We start from the raw sequence: 23,979 nt of genomic DNA on the forward strand, positions 1-23,979 counted from the left end.
AGGGTGACAGCCAGACGGAATACGAAAAGCTGAGGAGTGCAGGACGATATATCATACAGATTGAGAAAGGTCCAAAGGGGGAGAGAATGAAGGAAAAAGAAAGGAGGAAGAGAGGGTGAGATTGGATGGACACGACTTGTCCCTATCGGGGTAAGAGATAGAATAGGAAAGAGACTCGATGAGCGACAGCGTGGAGAGACGGGACTCAAAGGAACAAAGACTGAGAGTCGGAGAGAGGGGAGACCGCGATAGAAAAGAGGGTCAAAAACGGCAAAGTCAGCCGTCAGTTCACGCTTCACAGTCACTAACTATCGGCGCTTGACTGGGCAGCACTAACGAAAATTAAGTACTTTGGCCGGGGTTAAATCGACCAGGCTGACGGAGACGAAGATCAGCGGGTTAAAACAATAATAATAGAATAAATAATAGCATACAACAACAATAACTCGAACTGTGATGATCGTAGATTCAACAACCAAGAGATGCCAGATAATTGTCTTTCAACTGCTCAGCTGTTGCTGCCATCCTCCAGGCTCTTGTTCACTCGTCTTCTTCCGAAGAGAGCAGGATGACAACATTGGAGGAGTCTGATTGAAGACCCGATAGCGCGCTCCCGACCGGAGCGGTGGGTGGGTGTGGGCACTGCAGTGGAATGGAAGAATAGGGGGGTGGGGACGGGGTTGTGCGCAGGCTAACCGGAGCCGGCTAGCGAGCTGGGCCGTCGTTTTACTCGTGCCACCACCAGCTCTTGGTCTCCAGTAAGTCTACTGCCTATCTGGGCATGGATTGGCATCCGGCTGGGCGCTGGTCTGGCTACCCTGGGCCTGGGATCGGGCTTGATTGGCGGGTAGCTCTGTTTGACTTTGCCAGGCATCGTCTGTGCTCCTGGGGCTCGTCTTCACTCTTCAATTTTCAGATGTGCTCATCTCGCAGGAAAAAGAAAGCATGGATCTAACTCTCGTCTTTGGATGAAATTGTCCGACAGAGTTTCGAACCTCGCTGCGCCGCTGTGCTCTTCCAAATAATCTTACTGTCCTTTGTCGCCGGTCGGACTTGTGCAAGTGCCGATTCCTCAGACTAGGCACTACCACCTTAGACTATGAACAAAGCATTACTTCCGTGCCGAACTTATGATTGTCATAGGCATACTGTCCCGAACCCGAGTCTTGAGCAGGCAAACAATCCCATCAGTCAGTTTTGGCAGCTTCGAAGACTTTGCACTTTGCAGGCTTGCAGCAGACTCTTTCCAGGATCCGTGTTTTATCTGCGCTCCAGGCTCCAGACTTGCGCGACTGTGCAGGTGGAGTGGGCATCAGTCACTGTTATTGGAAGAATGTTCCAAGGTTTCCTGCAAGACAGCAGCAATCGGGGCAAAAGCACTGGCCAACTCTGCTGTCTGACGCTCAAACATCTCCCAAGACCTGGGCTTTGGGAATGCACTCGATCCGCGGTATTGGGTTACGGGTACAGGATTCCAGGTCTCGGCGAGTCAGTTTTTACTTTTATTCAACAATGACCTTCAACCTTGGAAGTGTTTTGTGATGATTGTCTGTTGGAACCAAGGAACGGCGATGGAATCTTGCCTCGACTCAGCCGCCATTCTTGCGCTTCCTCCATCAGCCTGCGGTGTATGACCCCGATGGATGACGAGAGCCTCTCCTCCGCGCCCGCGCCCGAGTCCGACACTCATCAAAAGTCGACAAGCTGACAAGATTTATTTCTCAAACTCAGGAGTCAGAAGGCTTTGAGTTGAGGTAGTGAAGCACATCGTGAAAGTCGACTGGTCAAGCAATATCAGGCGAGGCGCCCATCGAAGTGACTGTGGGCGGCTGGGGAACAAGGTTTCCTGAATCCCGCCAGAAGCCTCAACTCTGGGCCCGAACTCGGATCGATGGGGCATGGACGGAATCTATACCTAATATGGAAGGAGTCACAGACACCGATGGTTGGGTCAGGTTGTTAGTGGAAATGCACTTGGTGTTAGTCCAGGCTGGCTCCCTGCGTGGCCTTGGACAGCATCGCACAGACGCACATTCGCACCACCAGGAGAAAAAAGGCCCACTGTCGCTCGGGGCGGACCGGCCATGGACCACGGTGGACCTCGTGGATAACACCCGGCCATTGTCGCTGATAACCAGTTCTGGCCTTTCTACTCCGGAGTAGTCCGTTTCATCTTGGATTGTCACAGAATGTCGCGCAGTTCCTTGGGTCCCTTTAACCTAAACACCAATGGGTGCCTTCGCCGAGAATCACCCGGCGAAGGGCTTGATGATTGTCGCTATCTTCCGTCGACAACCAACAGGACATTACGCCCCAGTTGCCGACTTGAGATGTCCAAGCTTCAAGGCTGTATCACGCAGAGCCTGAGGCAATGACTTCTGCAACACAGGTCCCCAACTCAGCAACCCGATTCAACTCCCAACTCAGCATTGTCGGATCTACCCGGCATGGATCGTCGTCACACATCAAGCCACTGCCACTGCTCGACACATTCCAGTGCAATTTGAAATGCCAACGGTTGGAGCACAAACCAAAAACCGAATCACACGACGACTTCGATTTGCTTTTTCCGCCCCCTTCCCCATGCATTTGTGATGCCCCCCGGAGAAAAAGCGAACAAATGGACCGAGCCAAAGACGATGCCGCCCACATCAAGGCCAGCAGCCAAGTGAACGTTCAACTCAGGCCTCTAACCGAGCCAGCCAACCTGCATGAGGCGACTGATCCGAGTGGACAGCTATGTCAATCCAGACATCCTGTGCATTGGTAGTCCTCTTTTCCATCCTGAAGGAGCCTTATCCATGTTCACTTATTCCATCCCAGCTTAAGCTAGCTTTGCAGGGGAAGTGTTCAAAATCCGATCCAGGACTGGTCTTTATCGGCTTGGCCAGGGCCTGGATTGCACGACTACGCTTTAATCTCAAATATGATCTCCACCTTTCTAATTTCCGGGATGTGCACTGTGCAATGCACAACAGTCTCCAGCATAAATCACACCTTATCTGAGTCAGTACTCCGATCCCCCGTGTGACATTGGTTGCTAAATGACCCCTAAGACCCCTAGGCAGCTCTCAGGCAGCGCTACGGTGCAGCTTCAACTGCCCTAGTCGACCGTTATTTCTCCACGAGAGCTCGATGTGATAGCTAAAATGTGATCAGTCTGAAAACCGCTCGTCCCAAGCTGACAGCTGTCCATGCCTATAAGGCCATGATCCGCAAAATGTCAAAGATGGATATAGCAAGAGGCTTGCGACCTCGTTGTTCTTGGCACCCGTAATGCCGCTGAGTTGCTGATGCATCAAGTAGGCAACCTCGGGTCCCCGGCTTTCTGTGGTGATAAAACCTGGGGTTTGAACTGAATCTGACCGGTAATCGCTAGTCGGTGGTCACTCCTCTCAGGCTTCCCTTGTCTTAGATATCCGGCTTTTTGCTTTCATCAATTCTGACAGCTCTTGCAGCATCAGGACTGGCATCCGAGTCGTCCCTTGGACGCTCGAAACTCCTTCCTTTCTGGCGGACCATGGGAATTGCCTATCCCGTTGTATACTTTTAACCCCGTCACCTCATGCATAAACCCCTGGTGCACAATCCCTCCGCCGTGTTACTCCCGATAGTCGCTTCTCGAATTCCCCCGCCACGGATTGCGTGGGAAGGAATCCCGAGCAGCTGAGTGTGGTACAGAACTGCACTCGGCAAGGGGCGCAATAACCACGCTCCCTCGGTGCGTAACGTCGCTATCACTTACACAAGGTCTTACATGCGACATTCCTCACCTCCACTGCCATTTATCTGTTTTCCGCCATTGCCACGCTAAATTAGTTCCTTGACCTACATCTTACTGGCTTCATGGGAGTCGATACTGCGCTTCTTTGGTTGAGATATCAAACTTTTCGCGTCGTCGAGTAAAAGCCTAATATAATCTATTCTAAAATTGTTATCTTATTTGCTTAAGCTTGTAGATGTAAATCAAATGTAATTACAGATGGTTCCAGGATCCTGGCGCTAGCTAGACACGTACATCGAGTCATTTATATATAATGCGGGGCAACGCTGAAATATTTGACGTTTGTCATCTTTCCTTCACACGACGGTCAACAACAAATTCCGGTAAAATTTCACCTGGAATTTGACATAATGCAGACCACCCACCACCAGGATGTGGCTTTCCTGAATGGTTGCTTTAATGTTGTTTGAAAAGACCTTGACTGCGGGGATTCTCCGAGGTACCTTTGGCAAGGGCGCGTGGTAGGCAACTGTTGATAACCACAAGCAAGGTGTATCAGGAAGTCTGACAAATATGCCACAGACAACCAACGATTCTCCGGAATGGCCATCAAATTTCGAATGACAAATTTCCTACGCCAGATCGTCGTTGCTTCCTTTTGAGTCTTGATTTTGCGTGACCTCGATGATCGCCCGAGCACCCGGACCATCCGAGCGAAAAGAGATCCAGTAGCCGCACCAACGGTCAACAAAGAACTGCCACGAACTAAAGGCTCGAGCCAGAACCACAGGTCTCAGATCTTCTGATCGGACCCAGATCCCGAATCTACCCAGAGTAATTCTCACATACCAGACCCTGCGGGCCTGCACCGTTCTGTTCAAATCGTCGGACCGAGGAACACCACAGCGGAGTTCCCGACGTGCATGAACTGTGGCGGCGTGATGGCAGTTTCTTCCTTCTTGAATCTTCTCCGCCCCAACAAAGAAGTAGACTCTGCTTACCAGCCAGTCATTTTCTTCGAAGATCTCATATATCCACCATTGGCTCAGATTGGAACCGGCGATTGTGATTTTAGGTTCGCTGAAAGAAATCCATCTGGGCTCTCTGACTGGCCTTGAATTGTCACTACCATCTATGTGGAGCATGAGGGGTTACTGAGCTGCCCGCCCGTTGGGGAATGGAAGGGGGGTACGATTTCCGAATGTTGACGCCACTCTCTGGAAAACCAGGCCAATTCATTGTCTCAACCACGTCCTGTTTGAACACGGTGAGACCGCGTGGAAGCCCCATTTGAGGGTATGTGGCCGAGCTGGTCCGGAGATCGATATAAACCAACCCCTTGGTTGATTATGGGGCTTCTTCAATATCCGCTCCACCCGGTCCTGTAGCTTGTTGAACCGAGCCACGGATAGGTTCTCCATGCAAGGTGTCAGCCGTTTGGTACTAAAGGGTAACGCATCTGGGACGGCCCCTGATCCCTCCACTCTCCCCAGTGCTCCGAGATTTCGTCTCTTTAAACTCTGTCCCATCAGCATCCTTTCTGGTTAGTATCATAACCCAAGTGCGATATACTTATCAAAATGAACCCTCTTCACCCACTGGAGCCTGCTGGCGAGAATATCTGGCTATACGAACCCTCAAGTACGGGTGACTATACCGCACCGGATGGACACCCAGCACTCATAGTTCTATGTACCTGGCTCGGAGGTGCAACCCCTCGACGGATAAGCAAATATGTGGGCTACCACCGCCAGCTATTCCCCAAGTCCGCCATTCTCCTTATAACGACCGGCATGATCGATATGACGGTTCGCTCCTTCGCCGTCATTCGGGCTCGACTACAGCCAGCAAGGGAAGCCGTTCGCCGGATATTGGGGCCTAATGCAGGTTACCCAGAGAAAAACCCTAATGGAGTGCTTTTGCACATATTTTCCCATGGCGGAAGCAACATTGCCATCCAATTGATCCTCTCCATGCAAAACCGACAACATCCGAGCGGCATCCATAGACTCCCGTTGCAAGGCATCGTCTTTGACAGCTGCCCCGGCGATACGACCTTCATGCGCAACTACCAAGCAAGCGTTTACTCCCTCCCCCCCGCACCTCTACCTATCCAATTAGTGAATAGAGCCTTGCTCTTCCCGGCTATAGGGCTCATAACCGGGCTCCAGGCCGTCGGTATTACAAGCTCGATTAGTGCAATGCAGAAGCAATTGAACGACAGTTTGGTTGTTTCCGCTCGCGTTCCACGATTATATCTATTCTCGAAAGCAGATGAGACGATACGTTGGGAGGAAGTACAGACTCATCTTGACGATGCTAGAATCCGGGGATACAATGTGGCAAGCGTGGTGTTCCACAAGAGCCCGCACTGTGCGTTGATAGTTGAAGATGAAAAGAGATACTGGGGAGCGGTTCAACAATTCTGGGAGCAGATGGTGAAGGTGCATGCTCCAGCAGACGCGGTGACTGGTGAGGCGGAGGTGGCAATGGCGGCCCCAACAACTATTCGGGAGAGTCGACTATAGATTATGTACGTATGATTTTAAGGCGTTACGCAGCAATGGCCACATGTTCATGACACGACCCACTTAATTATTGAAACCAATTTTGTAGACGTAACCTAGACTAGAAGCTTATATTGTTGTGTATAGTCCAAATCGGGCCATCCTGATTGGCCCTCCCCACCAAGTTTCGGTTTCAGGCACCGCGGGAACTTTCCACCCGAGGTTCTCGATTATTTCCATTTCCAGTTTTCCACCAGCTCCAGCTTCAACTCCCACTCGTTCTCTCACCCATGTCTCCCTTCCATGGATCTTCTATCCGTCCTCCCTAACTTCTCCGTCAAATCATACACCCACATCCTCCCGCCCCTCGAACGAGCCAGAGTCAACACAGTCGATCTCATCTCGCTAGACACCCTAGAAATCGCCAGACGCGCCCACGTCCCGCCTGCAGACGTCCGCCGTCTAGCTAACCACGTCATAAAAGCCCTGCACCACGATGTCGGATTCGAAACCCCCTCGCGTCCTGAGGACGAACAACCCGACAGCAGCCTCGACCCTGACCTTCCGTTGATTCCAGGTCCACGGACCAAACTCGATTTGTCGAAATGGTGTACGATCAGCACCCTTGACCCCACACTGGACACCTTGTTGAATGGAGGAATTCCCACAGGATATGTGACGGAAGTCACTGGTGAAAGGTATATATACACCTGAACGTGGTTTTTATGGGCAACGCGCGGCCAACGGCTAACACATTGTAGTGGGAGTGGCAAGACACAGTTTCTTCTCAGTCTGCTGCTGTCTGCGCAGCTACCACCACCTCGAGGCGCGGCCAGAAGCGCCATTTACATCTCTACGGAGGCACCGCTTGCTACGAATCGGCTGTCTCAGCTCATTGAGTCTCATCCGCACCTCTCGAGCCTTTCGCGTGACGATGCTCCTTCGCTACAGAGGGTTCTGTCTATCAATGCTATGGACCTCGAGACCCAGGACCATATTCTGAATTACCAGTTGCCTGTTGCGATTAAGCGATACAATGTTGGGCTCGTTGTTATCGACTCTATCACGTCGAATTATCGAGCTGAGCATACTGCTCATGATATATCGGGGCTATCGACGCGCTCGGGGGAGCTCGCCAAACTAGGCCAGATGCTGCGTAATTTGGCCGCAAGCGAAGACGTTGCCATTGTTGTTGCTAATCAAGTCTCGGATCGGTTTGAGGGTGAGGCTCCCTTGAATTTCCCACGAATGCCGCAGGACCGGACTCCCATGTCTTCTCCCGCCACGCAGCAACAGCGAGAGTATAGGCCCGGCGCTGATCGTGAATCGGCCGCATCGCCTTTACCCCGAATACGCACGTCAGAACCGGGTAATGTCGAGCTGAATCAACAAAGTCTTGCGGTTCCCCAGTCAACACCGAACTTACCGTCGTCATCGCCCCAGCCGACGCAGGAAGACCCACCGCAGTTCGACGGTTCGTACCTGGTGGGTAACCCTGTCAGGAATGAGATTCTCAGCCTGCAACATCAGCAACGATTCTTCACTGGGTGGGGGGACTCTCCACAGCCGTTGGGTCAGAGTATCTACTCTGGGTTTCAACGGTCAACCCCCAAGACCCCGACATTGGGTCTTGTCTGGGTTACGCAGATTGCATGTCGAATTGCCCTCAAGAAGTATTTCCGGCCAGCGAGCATTGATCCTGCCGCGGAGGCTAATATAGCTGTACCTATTGTTGATCGGACACTGCCAAAGAAACAAGAGGAAATAACGGAGGAAGAGTTTCCATCAAGTATAGCTTCTAGCCCGGACGAGAACCCGGCCAATCAAAGGGATCCCCCAGCCCGAGAAACTGCAAAAAGCCAGCTCACATCATCGGCTCCCCCGCCCTCTCAACAAACCGAGCAGTCGATTCAACGAACCATGAAGCTGGTCTTTTCTCCATGGGCGGGCGGACCTGTTCCTGGGCAGTCTGAGTTTCAAGACGAAGTAGAGTTCGAGATCTGGAAGGGCGGGATTCGGGCTCTTCAGACGGAGTAGCGTGGATGATATATGTCTATATGTATGATGTGCGTACAATCTAGCTATGTATAGTTCTGAAGTACAAGCCTCTTATACTCTACGAATCGGTCGATGTATTCACTGCTGGTAATTTACTGCATTTACACGCCATTAATCACAAGATCTGTTCTCGTTCTTGTAACATGTGTCACAGGTACTATTTTCAGATAGCTTGCCGATCATATGCACCTGGCGGCCATCGGTTTGATTCTCGTCAACAGAAACAATATGTCGACTTTGAAAGTCTAGAATTATTTATTAGTGATACACACCGTACTCCAATTAGTTAATCGGCTGTCGGCTGAGACACTGACAGAGCTGTTGGTTGGCTGATTGGATGGTCGGATAACGTCGCGAGCAGAAATGCCTCGGCTCATGTTCGGTTGCCCCAGACTTGACTTCATCAAAGAGGCGTCTCCCTCTCCTCACTTTTCTTTTTCTCCTTATCACTTTCCTCACCAATATCTTACCCGTATATTTAAGATATTCCTAATAAAACACTATAATCATGGCCGCCGAACGCCTAAACTCCATCCTCTCACACCTCCGCCCGGGGAATAAGGGCGTCGCCGCGATGTAAGTCTACTTACTCCCCTCACCTCCGCTCCCGCCACATCCCGACCTTACGTCAAGCACACGCATGGAGCAATTCCCCGGGAAATTGAATAGGATAGATGAGAAACTAACCAGTGAGCGAACGAATACAGTACACAGAAAAACCCCGATGATGTGGTCATCACCCTCTCGCTGCGCACGCCGCTCACAAAGGCTCGCAAGGGCGGGTTCAAGGATACGGACCTGGACTATCTCGTCTACGCGCTGCTGAAGGAGGTCATTGCCAAGTCGCAGATCGACCCGGCGCTGGTTGAGGATGTTTGCCTAGGAAATGTACGTTCTACTTTACCATTTTTCGATTTCTGTATCTATGTATATATGGTATATGAGGTTGTGATTGCTAATGCGGGTGTGGTGTGGTGGTATAGGTCAACGACGGAAAAGCCGCCTACCTCGTCCGCGCTGCGTCCCTCGCCGCCGGAATCCCGCACACGGCTGGTGCATCATCCGTGAACCGATTCTGCTCGTCGGGGCTCAAGGCTGTCCAGGATATCGCGAACCAGATCCAGCTCGGCGCTATCGACGTCGGTGTTGCCGTGGGCGCGGAAATGATGTCTGCCAGCGGCGACCGCCTCAACAAGCCGTTTAACGACGAGGTGCTGAAGAACCAGGAGGCTGCGGACTGCATGCAGCCTATGGGACAGACGTCTGAGAATGTCGGCAAGGACTTCAACATCAGCCGTGCGCAGCAGGATGTGTACGCCGCGGAGTCGTTTAGACGTGCCGAGACGGCGCAGAAGGAGGGATGGTATGATGATGAGATTGTGCCGATTACGACCCGCGTGAAGGATCCCAAGACTGGGGAGGAGAAGTCCGTGACTGTTTCCAAGGATGATGGTGTCCGGTACGGAACGACGGTGGACAGTCTGTCCAAGATCCGACCTGCGTTCCCGCAGTTCGGGGATAAGAGCACCGGTGGCAACTCCAGCCAGGTGACGGACGGTGCTGCGGCAGTGCTGCTCATGCGCCGCAGCAAGGCGATTGAGCTGGGCCAGCCCATTGTGGCCAAGTTCGTTGGAGCTACGGTTGCGGGTGTGCCGCCCCGTGTTATGGGCATTGGCCCCACCGCTGCGATTCCGAAGCTATTGGAGAAGTTCAACATCGAGAAGAACGAAGTGGACATCTATGAGATCAATGAGGCCTTTGCCTCCATGGCCGTTTACTGTGTTCAGACCCTTGGCCTGGACCATGCCAAGGTGAACCCGCGGGGTGGTGCGATTGCGCTGGGTCACCCGTTGGGTGCGACTGGGGCGCGCCAGATCGCGACCGTTCTGAGTGAGGCCAGGAGGACGAAGGCCAAGGTTCTTGTTACGAGTATGTGTATTGGAACTGGCCAGGGAATGGCTGGGTTGTTTGTGAATGAGCAGGTGTAACTGCCATTATATGCTTATCTGTAACTAGTTATGTATCTGTCAACATCAAATCATGTTCATGTCTATCAAAACTCTGAAAACAATGCATGGGTATATAGAGCCAAAATGTAGAGAAGCAGTAAAAGTAATATAATCAAGAAGACGGACCGCCCCTCTCCTCCCTCGCCTTCCTAGCCCTCTCCTCCGCCGCCCTCGCCATAGCCTCCCTCATCGCTCCCCCACCAGCACTGCTACCAGTACTCCGTCCTCCCAAAACCTGCGAACTCCCCACCCACCCCCGTTCATCATGCACATGGCCCCCCTCCCTCTCAACCTCCCAATCCCCCGGGTTATAAAACTCCGCACCACCCGCACCCCCAACACTCTGCCCACCATGCTTCCAATCCCCCCTCTCAACCTCCTTCTCAATCCTCCCCGTCAAATCCCAGAAATCCCGATCATGCTCCGAGAACACACAATGCGCCAGCTCATGACACAGCGTGTTCCTAATCGTCCTGTAATCGCGGTACCCATCGTATGCATCCGTGCGGAGCCTCAGCTCAATCACCTCGCCCTTATTCCGGTTCAGCCCGAGCGTGCGTGACTCGGACGTCGTGTGCTCGGCCGGATCCATCTCCGTTAACAGCGGGACCGAGAACTGGTGATTCGCCATTGCGGCGCGGATGCCTGGGTCGTCGCGCAGGCGTTGGAGGAAGGTTAGGCTGCGTGAGGGGTTGGGGAGGTGAGGGAGGGGTTCGAGGCGGTGGAAGGTGTAGTTGCTGCTAGAGGAGGATAAGGTGTGGATTGATGCGCCTGTGCGTCTTGAGGAAGATGAAGAGAGGTGTGCGCGTGCCTCGGCCTGAGCAGCAGCGCGCTTTTCGTCGCGGTGTCGGGTTTCTGCGCCTTGGGTGTTTAGGGTGGTGATTTCCCGCGTGGGCGTGCCGAGGAGGGTGATCTTGAGTTTTGGGGAGGAGAGCGGGATGGTTTCGGATAGCGGAGTTGGTGGGAAGGGTGCCTTTTGCATGCCTGGTTTAGGCGCGATGAGGAGTTTCTGGTTCTCGATTGGGATGTGAAAGGTTGAGGCGAGGGTTGCTGAGAGGTCTTGGAGGGTGGCTTCTGCGGGGAGAGTGATGGGGTGTGTAGTGCCGTGGTGGTGGACCGCTAGGGTCAGTTGTTGTGCTGGGTCAGCCATTTTTTCGCCTCGATGGATCTTCTGCCGGTGTGACAGGTGTGCATATGAGGGAAGCCGGCGCAGGCGACCTGGCGGTCTTATAAAGAGGGCGACAGCAGAGCAGGCAGAGGCGCTGATGATGAATCCGCTGATCTTCGATCACTTTCTATGATTGGTTAGTCAGCCGGAGATAGCCTCGGAGGTTACTCGATAACTATAGAGTAACACACAGAACTATAAGTGAAGCACAATATCAAGCTCGGTAGTAGTGGTATTATTAGTTATTGTAGCTGGCTCTAGATAAAGAAGGTAAATCCTTATGTATGCTGATGCAGTCCAAACCGTAACTCCAGTCCCAGAAACTCCAACAAATCCATGTTGTACAAACAGCAACAATATCGCGATTATAAACCAAGCTGCACAAGTGAGTCTACTCGTATTGTTTATCACTCCCTTCCCCGTCTTTATCACCTTCTTTCTCATCTTTCTCTCCGTTCTCATCACCGGTTTTCTCTCCATCTTTCTTCCCGTCTTTCTCGCCCTCCTCGACAGGTTCATCGAATACCCATTCCTCTATTTCCGGATTCCAAGTATAACTGCGCCAATTAGTCGTCGCTCTACATAGACCCCGCATAAAACTCACTGGTTGTAGTGTATCTCCGTCAATGCGTTATCATGATATTCATCCCTTAAGACCGCCTCATACCGGTAAGGGACATTGGCCGCGACACCCTCAAAGAAGGTTGCACGAAGCGGGTATATATCGTTCAAAAGGTAATTGTGGTAATTCTTGCAGCCCCATTCATTGGGCTTCTCTTTGTTTAACTGGCTGAGCCCCGTGATGTCAATGTATAGGCCCGTCTGCATGTCGATCCAACGGGCGTCAATGATGTTTGCTCCCGTTCCGCGATTACGCTGCCGCGCCCAGGGATTGATGTCTAAGAGGTAGGAGTGCTGTGCATCCGGATTGGTGGTGTTATAGTGGACTTCGGTTCCGTTGAAATTATCCGCGAGACGAAGTAGCGTGGCTTCGGAGACCTGGGTATCAATATCCCAGTCCCAGGGCATAATCTACAACCAACCTGTGAGCCAACATAGCCCATAAAGGCCGAACGATGGTGAGAGATGACTGCATACCTTGCCATTCCACCACCACCCCAACAGGGTCCCGTGTGCAATCCAGGTCTCGAGATCGTTTTCTTTGAAGAACTTGAAATACGAATGGACGATATGGGTCAGCGTCTGCGAGCGCTGCTCCTTCGGCACTGGCTCTTTAAAGAAGCGCGAGTCATAATGGGCGTGGATCTCGTCGTTCCCTGGTTCCTGGAAATATTTGTATTCCTCTGATGCGTTGAGCCCGTACTTTGTTTGCAGATAGTATGGTTTACTATGATTAACAACGGTTCCGTGGCCGCTGGATGCCGATGAGTTCGTTTGGTCGGAGCTCGGAATGGCCACGGCCACCGCGGTGCCCAATATACTGACGAGAGCCAGTAGAGCCCGAAGGTTCATTTCGGAGTGGTAAAAGATGTAGGTTCGAGTCGAAGCTATGAGATTGTCACGTATGGGATCGCATTCTGGAGCTATGTCGGGTGTATATTGCTTGTTCTCGAAACAGACGAGAATGACGTCTTAAAGATAGAATATGGTGTCGTCTGGAAGGGGTATTGGCGGTGTTTAGACTTCCCAGGAAGACAGGCTTAGATCACCGTGAGCGAGGATGGTGACAGCGACTGACAGACCTAGATGCAACTAAGACGCATAGACAATTAAATGATAGCGAGCGTGGGAGCCAGAAAAGATGGCGAACTAGGAGGGAGAGAAGGGAGGATCATGAGGGGTTTGACTGAAGAAGGGGACTGCAAAAAAAAAAAGAGACGTCAGACTCAGGACACAGCCGAACGATCCGCTGGGTCACAATCTGGAGACAACCTGGAACCATTACCAAAGTATTAATCCGCCAATCTTCTGCTAATCGCGTCGGCAGAGCTGGGTGGCTCCACTGAGGAGTAGAGGATTTAGGGACAAAGCACTTGCAGAGTTGATACTGTTAGGCTCCGGTATTAACTCGTCTGATATTGGCGGCCGCAAGGGGTGGCCAAGGAGACGAGGCCTCGGCATGACCAAACTCATCATCAATTTCCTGCTCTGGCCGAGGAGGTCGAGAGAACGAGGAGTGGAGGAAAGGAGAGACAGCTACAAAATAAAGTAAACTTCGATTGTTGAAGGATCCACCGCATGAGAGAGAACTTCTGCAGAGCTGATCGTGATCATCGGTGTCTTCAGCTGGGGCCTCGCGTGCCATCCTTCCCAATCGGTTCGCTCCGAGGTTCGATTCCTGCACAGTCAGCACTGCATTCAAGCTTATCTCGAGTATAGAGCCGATCAGTTCAATCATAATATTGATGTGTGAGTAGCTGAGCAATCTGAGAAACCACTTCAACTCTCAACTCTCAACTCCGAAATGAATGATTCACCTGGTCTCCCCAATCCCCCACATATATTGCTTAGCGCCGCCCCATCCAGGAGTGGCAGCTCCACCACGAACATCCCCTTGTGTAGCATTTATAACGCGAAAAGGAATCCTAGAAACCATATAACCAACCAGATACAGAAACCCGAACAGTTATTTACCCATCTAAACGTCCAATTACAAAAAACTACAAGAGTTGACTTGATCGATGGGTGCTGTAGACAAAAAAAATACTGGTCCCGGCGAGGATCGAACTCGCGATCGCCAAGACTCCCTCTTAAGAAAGCTATAAGCTTGACGCTTTAACCGACTAAGCTACGGGACCAGATGACGTCCAAGATCCCCGAATTGAACTGATGTACCAGGGCGCTGATTTCGGGTGAAAATCCATCATGCAAATTCTTTGCCCGACTCAGGTCTTCAAGCTCCAGTGCATTGATTGGCTTTTGTCCCTCATGAGGGAATATTTGACTGAGGAAAGATTTGAAGTGGATGAGACGGATTCAAGGAATCACTCACTATCCATCCATGGTTTCTGGTTTTTCTTGCACTGGTGGCCAACCCGTGGACAGCTTTCGTGCTCTCTTGATGGTCTTGACTGTGTCTTGCTCGAGGCACTAGAAAATCTCTGAGCACATTACCCACACGGCCCATACCGTGGGCTACCAGACGTCTCGCCCCCGAAATGGAAGGCGAACGATTCAGGTTTCATATGATGGTGAACAGGTGAAACATTGTTTCTGGCGAATATAAAATTAACAATAATGTCATGGTTGGCAAAGAGAAGAGTAGAGGCAAAAGTCGGGCGCGGCAGATATCCCAGCCGAGATTAGGGCTCGGAGATCTGTCGGATGCGGCAAACCTTCTGACAGCATCTCCCATTTCAAGGTACAGAGAAGAATCTATAGTAGATGTATGTGCAAAAGTAGTATTAAATTCTCTAGTAGCGAACTTATAAAACTTTTCGCCCGCAGTCTATCCATATGTCTGATATCTAGTCCTTCCGTTTCGTGTCATGCCGATGGGTGCCCAGAGAAGCAAGCAAACGACTTAAAACCCAAATACACCGCATCATCGTATCAAAGTGTCATCAAGAAAACGAATAAAATGAAAATCGTCCTACAACCGTGGTTTGTTGGAGGGGAGAGAAACGGAGAAACGAAAGAGGGTAAAAAGAACACGCCGGCAGATTGAGTATTTATTCATGGCGATTATCATCAAGCTTATATGCGGGGGCTCAATGACTCAAAATGAGATGAAATATGCGTCATTTCAAACGAGGCAGCTTTACTGCTTGTCAGCATCAGCGTTCTCGGCGCCCTCGCCTTCGGCGGGAGCATCCTTCATCTCAGCGTCGGGGTTCTCCGCAGCCTTCTTAGCCTCTTCTGCGGCCTTGGCCTCCTCTTCAGCCTTGCGCTTAGCCTCAACTTCGGCACGCTTCTTCGCAGCCTCCTCTTCCTGGGCCTTCAGGATGGCCTCACGTTCAGCGTCCTGCTTCTCTCTGTGGCGCTGGATGATGGGACCTGCGACGAAACGGATCTCGTCGAGCTTAGCCACATAGACGGACTTGGTGGTGTCATCACCCTCCTCATATAGCCAATCCTGTGTCAAAAAATTAGCTACTATCATTGCTTTCAGTCATGTGTCGGTAAACTGTACCTCTAGATCGGTGAGCTTAGACCTCAGCTTGTCCTTCTCTTCTTCACTGGCAAAATCAGCATAGATGCTGTCGATCTTGTCGCGCATCTCATAGATCGTGCCCTCCAGCTCGTTCTTCTTCTCATCCGTCTCGGCAATGAGCTTGTCGTCCATGTACATGGTGTTCTCCTGCTCTTGCCAGGTGTTCTTAAGAGCCTCTTCAAGCTGGGCAGTGCCAATGGAAATCGGAAGATCGCCCTTGCGGACCTGCTTCTTGACCTTGCGGGTCTTCTTGGGCTGTTCATAATCCGCGTTAGTGTCCATTGACAATAAATGTCGTCATGAGGCTGAATTTTAAGGAAAATCTAAACTTACCTCACCATCCTTAGTCTCACCCTCCTCGGGGACGGGCTCCTCGACCTCCACGTCCTCAACATAGTAGCCGGACTCCACGTTCAAGATACCGTGCAAGTTGAGTCTAGCCTTGAGCTTGCAGATCATGAAGTCGTCGTTAGCATCAGCCTTGACACCCTTGACAGAGAAGCGGCCGATCCATGGGTTGAGATTGCCAGGGAGCGTCTCGGGCTTGGAGTAGCGGGCCTCAAGGTCGAAAGGCTGCTTGCGGTAGAAGGTGAGAATCTTGGTCGAGGGCATTACGTTGCCCTTGTTGAAGACAGTCAAGCTGGTGTCTTCATCGGGAATATCGGGAGACTGCTCCCATGTGAACTCGATGGGGTATGAAACGATGTCATGAACGGAGAAATCACGGACACGGAAGACAGGGGAGAGGATAGCACAGGCGAAAGCACATCCGCGGGCGATGGCCTCATCCTGGTTAAGTGTGAAGGAAAGGTTCTTGTTGAAGAACTTGTTGACGGCCTCCTTGATGGCGGGGACACGAGTGCAGCCACCGACCATCTCGACGAAGTCAATGTCCTCGGGCTTAAGCTTAGCTTCCGCAAGAGCTTGTTCCAGAGGAACTGTGACGCGGTCCAAAAGAGGCTTAACCATCTCTTCCAACTCCTCACGCTTGACAACAGCGCGAACATCGACGTCCTCCATGAGGGACTCGATGCTAATGGGGGCAAGCGTGTTGGCCGAGAGAATCTTCTTGAGCTTCTCGGCAGCGACAAGGGTACGAGCCCAAGCCTTGGGGTTGGTACGGATGTCGATCTTGAACTTCTCCTTGAACTCTTCGGCAAAGTGGTCGGTCAGAGCCTTGTCGAAGTTACGGCCACCGAAGTGGCGGTCGCAAGCCGTGGACTTGACGTTGAGCTCGCCCTTGCGGAACTCGACAACGGTGGCAGTGTAGTCACAGTATCCGATGTCGACGAACATGACTCGCCTGGGCTTCTCCTCGGGTTCGGGAAGGTCAACCTTGGTGATACCGTAGCCGAGAGCAGTCGCCGTGCAGTCGTTGATCAGTCTGAGAACCTTGAGGCCAGCAATCTCACCAGCATCGAGCATGGCGCGGCGCTGGATGTCGGTGAACCAAGCCGGAACACTGATGGTGACGTCCGTGACGGGGAGTCTCAATTCTTTAGAGGTGATGTCGCGGATCTTGGTCAGGTACATGGCGACCAGCTGGATGGCAGTGAACTTTTCCTTCTTGCCCAGGTAGCTAACCTCAGCACCAGCCTGGCCATTGACGTCACATAGTTGCGCGACGCTGAATTCCTGCTCAAGCTGAATATCGGGATCGCTAAATGAGCGACCGATTAGGCGCTTGAGGTTTCCAACCGTGTTCTTGAGGTTGGAAGTCTCTTGTGTCTTCGCGGCTTCACCAATGTGTCTGCTTCTAGCGCTGAATCCGACAAGGGAACTATTCGCAGGCTCTAAGTTAGTATAAGCAAGAAGCGAAGGAAGAGTAAAAGACGCAGAAACTGCAAAGGAATAGTACATACGGAGTTTGTCGGTTGGAAACTTCGTTGGTGATCTAATTGGGTAGATATCATGTCAGCTCGTGGCCCTTTGGGCAAAGGAAAACAGTAAAATTGGACTGAGGGGCAGAAATACGCACAATGTCGATACCCTTGTTTCGGGCAACGCCAACCTTGGTGCTCTGGGCACCGAAATCTATGCCGACAACAGACATTGTGACGGAATTTTTGTATGCGGGGGAGGATAGATGGTAGGAGGGGGAATCGGTAGAGAGATGGAGAAGAGAGCGAGAGGTGGGAGGGGAGGATGGGTAGCGATAGGAATAATTTGCAGCGGCGCCACTGGAGCGTCGGTCTTAGGAATCTGAAAAGTGGCTAGGGCCAGCAACGTGGGTTGCTTTGGGTCGTCAAGCGGTCAAGACTTTTTTTTTTCCTGGTCCACTACCAAGACTTGAGAATTTATTGGCTTGTGTTTCAACACGGAATTCAGAGATGATGCTCGACCTCAAGTACTGCGCAAGAACGGCTCTATTTGTGTGAAATGAAACTTCTTGTCCTTGTGCAGCCTTATTGCCTTGGCCGGTGCCCATCGAACCTTCTGGCTCCTGCTGGGGAATTCCCCCTCCGCCACCGCCCGCCCGTCCCGGCAGAATCGAGGGGCTGTCGCTTATCGATATCATCACTCACCCACTCACCACTCACAGAGAGCTGATTCCAAGGCCCCCGAGGCCCGTGTCACTACGATGGCCTGCGATGCGCTCTGCACAATAATGTGTTCACATTCGCTAACAAAATAAGAAGAATACACTTCTGGTACGTAGGACCATCAGAACGGTCTGCTGGGCATCCTTTCAATGACTAATGCCGTAAAAGTTTACGTACTGCCAAGTCCAAATCCACCGCGCATTGCCTTGCCCAAGTCACGTTCTATCAGATTCTTAGGCAACCGTTCCTCGTTTCCGAGACTTTGCCATGCTCGGGGCCTTGCTCAAGCGCGGAGCTTGAGGGCTGTCTCCTTCCGAGACGCTCGGTGCTGTCGTAACGGGATCGGCATATTTACACGAGTCGTTTGATGCAGACTCATGATCACTCGGCACCTGCTCCGACTCGGCCGCTTCTGCTGCTGCATTCATATTTCGCGCTGCTAATGGGTTAACCGAATCGTCTTGAGTGATGGTACAGTTCACATCACTGTCTGGCTTCGATGTCTGAGAACCATCTGTGCTCTGGGTATCGCTGGATGTATCCATACTTTGACGAGAGCTCGGGGTTTCTTGTGCCTTATTGCTGAGGTATAGTTTCTCTTGGTCCATCAAGCTTTCCACTTTATGCGGCATCTCGATGGGCTCCAAGCCAGAGTCGGACGACATCACAGACTCCGTCGACCATGGTGAATGTAGGCCAATCCGAGGGATTTCTGGAAGAGGAGACAAGAACCTCGTCAGGCCGGCTTCTGTGTCATCGACCATACCAGCTTCCCCTCTGGGTCCCATAGATTCGTCGTTTGAAAAACGCCCGGTGACCTTCCTTGGCGGTCGGACGGGCACTCCTCCCCTCCCTTCTACTACTGATCGGAAAGTTTCCACTTCGACGTTCAATTCATCCCCCTGCGCTTCCGCCCGCCTTACGGCTTGCTCGGGCGTAGTAAACTCGTCAGCCCTGGCGGCGTCGGTCCTAGGACCTCCCCATGTGCGGTGGCCGGCAGTGAATATACCGTAGACCATGTAAAGCCAGTTGAAAAAAGGGTTCAGAATAAACATTAGCGGATAAAGCCAAGCTTTGTATCGTTTAAGTTTTAGGCCAAAATAGAGCATGAGCGTGTAGTTCAGCACAAGTGATATGACAACAAACCCCACCGGCAGATCATCCACTCTGCTGGTTGTCGTCATGATCGAAATAAGCAGGATGAAGAAAAGCAACGCGGTCGTCCGGATGGTGTTCTGCAGAAGGCGAACCAAACATAGAAGCGGATATCGCCTCCATAATCGAACGTCAGTTAGCATACACACTTCGTTAGTGATATAACCAAGGAACCATCGGCGGCGTTGCTTCAGGAGGCTACTGAATGTCTGCACTGCTTCTGTCTTGCAGAAGGCTGCTGTACACATTTGGATTTGATAGCGCTTCCTGGCTCCAATCATGAAAAGGTGCGTTAGCCAGCGATCTTCACCCAGGTAACACTTCCCGTAGTCGAATAAATCTTCACATTGCTCAGCTTTGTCTGCAAAGTAATATTTGGCCATTTTGCGAAATGCAGAGAACCGAAGGATTGTCAGAGCTCCAGGAAGGCAAGTTACTGCACCACAGCCTGATTCTACAGAGCGCTCAAAGAGTTGCCCATGTATGTATTCCATGTCCTGTAGGACGGTGATAAGCGAATTCTTCTCCGTGGTTGACGTAATAATACCAGCCATGGCTAGCATATTACGCTTGCTCCCTGGTTTCAGTTCCATGTCGTACATGAAATTCTGGAGACACAGTCGGTCCAGCATGCAATCGGAATCGATGAAGAGCACAAATAGATCATCGTGTTGCTTGAGATAATCAGCGTACACCTTGTCGATAAGCCTAAAGGTCTGCTTTTGGCAATGCCGCTTGCCACCATGTCTGAAGCGAGAGACAGTAATCCTTGATCCTTTGTATGTCACGTCAATACTCTGGGGATAGTTCCGAAGTGATATAGGAATGCCAAGATGATTGATCACACGGAGATATGGCTCGTCGATAAAACTGCCATCATAGGAAAGAAATACATGGATGCAACATGAAGGGTAATCACTACCGACGACGGAATCCACGGCCTTGATCAAGACTTCCGGCTCTTCCTTATAGACGGGCATTATGATGACAATTTTCGGTGCAGTTTTAGCGTCGAGGACATTATTTATTCTCTGTGTCTTGCCGATTGAATTGGTAATAATCCTGTAAATGCAAAACAGTCACGGTAGCGTGAGAAGTCCGGCAAACGCCCAAAATGCAAACCACTGGAGAAATGAAACCATTGCCGGAGGGAACCGCTGACTTATATGTGGAGGAAGTGGTAAGGTTGTTATCATGACGGGGAGAAATATTCCCCTGCCGAATGTTAGCTCTCTCCCTGGCATAAAACGACGATGGAAGAAATACCTCAGTGCCGAGAAAACGACTATCATGGAAACAGAAAGAGCCTTTATACTCCAGTGATCGGCCTTTTGATATACCTTGACTAGACAATATATGAAGGCGGCAAGGAAAAGCACCCATTCTATGAAGGCCGCTATCATGAAGGGACTGATCGTAGCAACGAAAATTATCTGGGAGTTGCGGTTATTGATTGAAGGTATGCAGCACGAATGGTCAACTACTTACATCTCTGACGGGCCATTTTGATTTTGAACCATCGGTGTCCGCCATGGCGGCTCTCGCAAAGCCAGGCGATGTGTCTTCGGATGGGCACAGCAATACCGGAGTATATAAATCTGGCGATTAATGGCCTAGTCTCGCTGACGGACGGTGGGAGCAGGGAGTATCATTCGAGAACGTCAAGGTCAGATCAATACTGATTGCGGATTGAAGAGAGTGTGTAAACGACTACCGCTGTTGCTGCCATTGGCGTACTTGAAGGGCCAGAGAGACAATGCTAAGTTGATGCTGGGTTATATATACCGACATGAGCTGAGTGATGACCGCAAGGAAGAAAAAGCCTGTCACTGAGATTGAAGGGTATTGCTACGTGTTGGGCCGGGTTGGCAGGGAAAGAACGAGGCAGGTACGCTGGACAACCCAGCGCTGTACACATGCTAAGCCGCCAAGCATGATGCTCAACAGCAGGCTTCCAAGCTGGATATAGGTGTCAACTAAGTTTCAATATATGGTCACATTGTCTTTACTGATAGACTCGGAGTTTACAATCGACTTCTTGATTGACACTTTGAAGAGTGTATAGAACAGAAGGAGAGCTGGAGGAGGATAAGATGGACCAATTAGAAAGAGGGATGTTGTCCCAAAGCAGTTAGATCAAAAACCCTTTTAAATAGGCTAGTCTCCAGGTGACTAGTCATGTATGCCTCAGGCCAAAACTGCGACTCGAACTTTCTGAGCTCCGCAGCTCAGAAAATTTCCCCCGCCCAAATCTTCTCAAACCATCTTATTCAATCTAAGAAGGGGTTTTTGGTTTTGCGAGTCTCTTATAGCGGAGTCAAAGAATTATTATCCGAATTGAGGTAAGGAGCACAATGATACCCCGGTCCTGCTGCTGCACTGCTCCCATGCGGACATCGCTCATCGGCGCGTCCGCCATTTTGCGATGACCAAGCCTCCGAGACTCCAGCCACTTTCTTGTCTTATCATTTGTGAATCACGTTTCCGTCTGCTAGAACACTGAGTAGGCTTGATTACTGACTGAGTCATAAAGTTAGAACGACTGTTATTTTACTCGTTCCTTTTTTCTAACCTCCTCTCCTCTCCTTTCTACTTCGCGAAATATTTGTCGCAAGAGTTTAATTCGCCATGGCTGAAGAACAGAAGCCTGTTACTGCGCAGGCGACCAACGCTGAGGCCGAGAAGGATGTTCAGGATGTGCTCGCAGAACTGAAGGGCGAGACCGATGCGCCTGCTAATGGTGCTGAAAAGAAGGACGATGCTCCCGCCGACAAGTCTGAGGACGCGGAAGAGGCCCGTATTGTTGCCGCTGCTGCTAAGCTCGGCGAGAAGTCAGAGAAGACCGAGAGTGAAAACAGAACAGAGGACCGTGGTCGCGATCGCCGGGCTCGTCGCAACGAGAGCAAGTTCGATCCCTCCGCGCAGGAGGAGACCGATGACCCAGTGGAGATCCGCAAGCAGGTCGAATTCTACTTCTCAGACTCCAACCTTCCCATGGACAAATTCCTCCTCTCCAAGGTCGGTGGCAGCAAGAACAACGCCGTTCCCCTCGAGCTTCTCCACTCTTTCAAGCGCATGCGCCGATTCCAGCCCTTCAGCGCCATCGTCGAGGCACTCAAGCCTTCCGAGACCCTTGAACTCACAGACAATGAAACCTCCGTTCGCCGCAAGGTCCCCCTTCCCGAGACCGTTAAGGATACCCACGACCCCACTGTCGTCAAGGTCTTCGAGGACCAGGCCATGGCGCGCAGCATCTACGCCAAGGGGTTCGGAGAAGAGAACCCTACCACGCAACTTGACATTGAGGCCTTCTTCGCCCCCTACGGCCCCGTCAACGCCATCCGTCTTCGCCGGACCAACGACAAATACTTCAAGGGAAGTGTGTTTGTCGAGTTCGCATCAGAGGAGAAGCAAAAGGCGTTCCTGGAACTGGACCCCAAGCCCCAGTGGAAGGGCCAGGACCTCAACATCAAGAGCAAGAAGGAATACTGCGACGAGAAGGTCAAGGAGATCGAGGCCGGCCGAGTCAGACCCAGCGGTGGTCGTGGCCGCGGCGGCCGTGGCGGTCGGGGAGGTCGTGGTGGCCGTGGCGGCCGCCGTGACAACAACCGCGACTGGAGAGATCGACGGGATGAGGACCAGAAGCGAGGCTTCCGAAACGACCGTGACCAAAAGCCCGAGCGCCGCGAGGTCGAGAAGGACGCTAGGTAAGATAAGAAATCTCAGCGCATCCATAATATAATACGACACCTGCTAACAGAGTTACAGCGGCGTTCCTATTGTGCAGAGCACCGCCGACTCCACGGGCCAAAAGCGCACCCGTGACGAAGACGCGAACGGCGACCACCCTTCCAAGAAGGTTGACACGAAAGAGTAATGATCTATTGCATTTCATTGCATTTGCTTGCTTGCTTGCTATGTTTGAGTTCGATTTCAATCCGGATGGGCAAAAGTACCAATACAATACCATTGCTTGTTTCCTTGAATCTTGGAAACCACATACTAATCGCATCTCGACCCCCCGCATCTCGTACTGTAAATTCATTAGCACCGTAATCCACCCATAGTGATCGAGACGTGGCCTACCAGACCATCGGCATTTAACTCTAAAACTCCAGATCATAAGCCAACGTATCCTCACACAACTCCTCCCTCATCTTATGCACCCTATCGCCCGAATTGATTAGCACATCCCAGAAACCGAGAAACCCAAAAAGCCTAGTAGATAGGAGAAAGAGAGAGAGAGAGAGAGAGAAACTCACTCCAAATGCGCCGGATGCACCGCATACGCCTCCACATCACTTGGCTTCTCAAGCACCGCAACAAGCCCCATATCGAAGCCCTTTGCGCGCGGCACACAGATCGGGAGCGGCCCGCCGGCCTTCAGCGAGACCAGGCCCGGGATTTTGCCAACCATACCTTGGGCGGTGGCTGTCCAGTGCTGCAGCTGTGCGGGTGTCACGCCTTGTTTGAGGCGGAAGAGGACTGTATTTTGCGAAATAATGGGGTTGGTTGTTAGCTCTTATAATACTATAATGAAGTGGGAGTTGGTGGAGTGAGTACCGATGTGGTAGACGGCCATTTTGTCAGTTGTTTCTAATACAATGGGTATGCTTCTGATGCAGTGGATAGTGAATAGCTCGATAATTTGACGGGCTGCGGGGGTTATATATCCGGCATGCGGAGTGAAGAGTGGAGGGG

General features: G+C 51.5%; 11 protein-coding genes and 1 non-coding gene across 12 annotated transcripts; 5 read left to right on the forward strand and 7 right to left on the reverse strand.

The window, feature by feature from the left end:
- Positions 1 to 2,371: 2,371 nt before the first annotated feature.
- Positions 2,372 to 2,770, forward strand: APUU_50730S (uncharacterized protein; the record flags this gene model as incomplete). Its single annotated transcript, XM_041705759.1, has 1 exon — positions 2,372 to 2,770. The coding sequence occupies one exon, from the start codon at positions 2,372 to 2,374 to the stop codon at positions 2,768 to 2,770; it is 399 nt and encodes a 132-aa protein (XP_041558213.1).
- Positions 2,771 to 4,356: 1,586 nt separating this feature from the next.
- Positions 4,357 to 4,869, reverse strand: APUU_50732A (uncharacterized protein; the record flags this gene model as incomplete). Its single annotated transcript, XM_041705760.1, has 1 exon — positions 4,357 to 4,869. The coding sequence occupies one exon, from the start codon at positions 4,867 to 4,869 to the stop codon at positions 4,357 to 4,359; it is 513 nt and encodes a 170-aa protein (XP_041558214.1).
- Positions 4,870 to 5,304: 435 nt separating this feature from the next.
- Positions 5,305 to 6,252, forward strand: APUU_50731S (TMEM53 family protein; the record flags this gene model as incomplete). The annotated part of the gene is made up of 1 exon (XM_041705761.1): positions 5,305 to 6,252. The coding sequence occupies one exon, from the start codon at positions 5,305 to 5,307 to the stop codon at positions 6,250 to 6,252; it is 948 nt and encodes a 315-aa protein (XP_041558215.1).
- A 282-nt stretch (positions 6,253 to 6,534) lies between these two features.
- On the forward strand, positions 6,535 to 8,268 carry APUU_50733S (putative DNA repair protein (Rad57); the record flags this gene model as incomplete). The annotated part of the gene is made up of 2 exons (XM_041705763.1): positions 6,535 to 6,929; positions 6,993 to 8,268. 2 exons carry the CDS (start codon positions 6,535 to 6,537, stop codon positions 8,266 to 8,268), a joined length of 1,671 nt encoding a protein of 556 aa, XP_041558216.1.
- Positions 8,269 to 8,797: 529 nt separating this feature from the next.
- Positions 8,798 to 10,277, forward strand: kat1 (putative 3-ketoacyl-CoA ketothiolase (Kat1); the record flags this gene model as incomplete). The annotated part of the gene is made up of 3 exons (XM_041705764.1): positions 8,798 to 8,865; positions 8,997 to 9,177; positions 9,273 to 10,277. 3 exons carry the CDS (start codon positions 8,798 to 8,800, stop codon positions 10,275 to 10,277), a joined length of 1,254 nt encoding a protein of 417 aa, XP_041558217.1.
- A 133-nt stretch (positions 10,278 to 10,410) lies between these two features.
- On the reverse strand, positions 10,411 to 11,448 carry APUU_50735A (putative zinc metalloproteinase; the record flags this gene model as incomplete). The annotated part of the gene is made up of 1 exon (XM_041705765.1): positions 10,411 to 11,448. One exon carries the CDS (start codon positions 11,446 to 11,448, stop codon positions 10,411 to 10,413), a length of 1,038 nt encoding a protein of 345 aa, XP_041558218.1.
- A 409-nt stretch (positions 11,449 to 11,857) lies between these two features.
- APUU_50736A (putative mannosylphosphate transferase (Mnn4)) lies at positions 11,858 to 12,939 on the reverse strand (the record flags this gene model as incomplete). Its single annotated transcript, XM_041705766.1, has 3 exons — positions 11,858 to 12,023; positions 12,071 to 12,498; positions 12,565 to 12,939. The coding sequence occupies 3 exons, from the start codon at positions 12,937 to 12,939 to the stop codon at positions 11,858 to 11,860; spliced, it is 969 nt and encodes a 322-aa protein (XP_041558219.1).
- Positions 12,940 to 14,134: 1,195 nt separating this feature from the next.
- APUU_t50012A lies at positions 14,135 to 14,225 on the reverse strand. The gene has a single exon. It is a non-coding gene; the product is annotated as a tRNA-Ile (tRNA).
- Positions 14,226 to 15,187: 962 nt separating this feature from the next.
- hsp88 (Hsp70 chaperone Hsp88) lies at positions 15,188 to 17,633 on the reverse strand (the record flags this gene model as incomplete). The annotated part of the gene is made up of 5 exons (XM_041705767.1): positions 15,188 to 15,502; positions 15,560 to 15,835; positions 15,914 to 17,360; positions 17,443 to 17,474; positions 17,559 to 17,633. The coding sequence occupies 5 exons, from the start codon at positions 17,631 to 17,633 to the stop codon at positions 15,188 to 15,190; spliced, it is 2,145 nt and encodes a 714-aa protein (XP_041558220.1).
- Positions 17,634 to 18,356: 723 nt separating this feature from the next.
- On the reverse strand, positions 18,357 to 20,258 carry chsD (chitin synthase D; the record flags this gene model as incomplete). The annotated part of the gene is made up of 1 exon (XM_041705768.1): positions 18,357 to 20,258. The coding sequence occupies one exon, from the start codon at positions 20,256 to 20,258 to the stop codon at positions 18,357 to 18,359; it is 1,902 nt and encodes a 633-aa protein (XP_041558221.1).
- A 1,648-nt stretch (positions 20,259 to 21,906) lies between these two features.
- APUU_50739S (tRNA maturation protein LHP1) lies at positions 21,907 to 23,155 on the forward strand (the record flags this gene model as incomplete). The annotated part of the gene is made up of 2 exons (XM_041705769.1): positions 21,907 to 22,985; positions 23,047 to 23,155. 2 exons carry the CDS (start codon positions 21,907 to 21,909, stop codon positions 23,153 to 23,155), a joined length of 1,188 nt encoding a protein of 395 aa, XP_041558222.1.
- A 229-nt stretch (positions 23,156 to 23,384) lies between these two features.
- Positions 23,385 to 23,860, reverse strand: APUU_50740A (uncharacterized protein; the record flags this gene model as incomplete). The annotated part of the gene is made up of 3 exons (XM_041705770.1): positions 23,385 to 23,445; positions 23,541 to 23,763; positions 23,842 to 23,860. The coding sequence occupies 3 exons, from the start codon at positions 23,858 to 23,860 to the stop codon at positions 23,385 to 23,387; spliced, it is 303 nt and encodes a 100-aa protein (XP_041558223.1).
- Positions 23,861 to 23,979: the final 119 nt, after the last annotated feature.

The sequence above is a fragment of the Aspergillus puulaauensis genome, chromosome 5, assembly GCF_016861865.1.
Source record: "Aspergillus puulaauensis MK2 DNA, chromosome 5, nearly complete sequence".
Lineage (NCBI taxonomy): Eukaryota > Fungi > Ascomycota > Eurotiomycetes > Eurotiales > Aspergillaceae > Aspergillus > Aspergillus puulaauensis.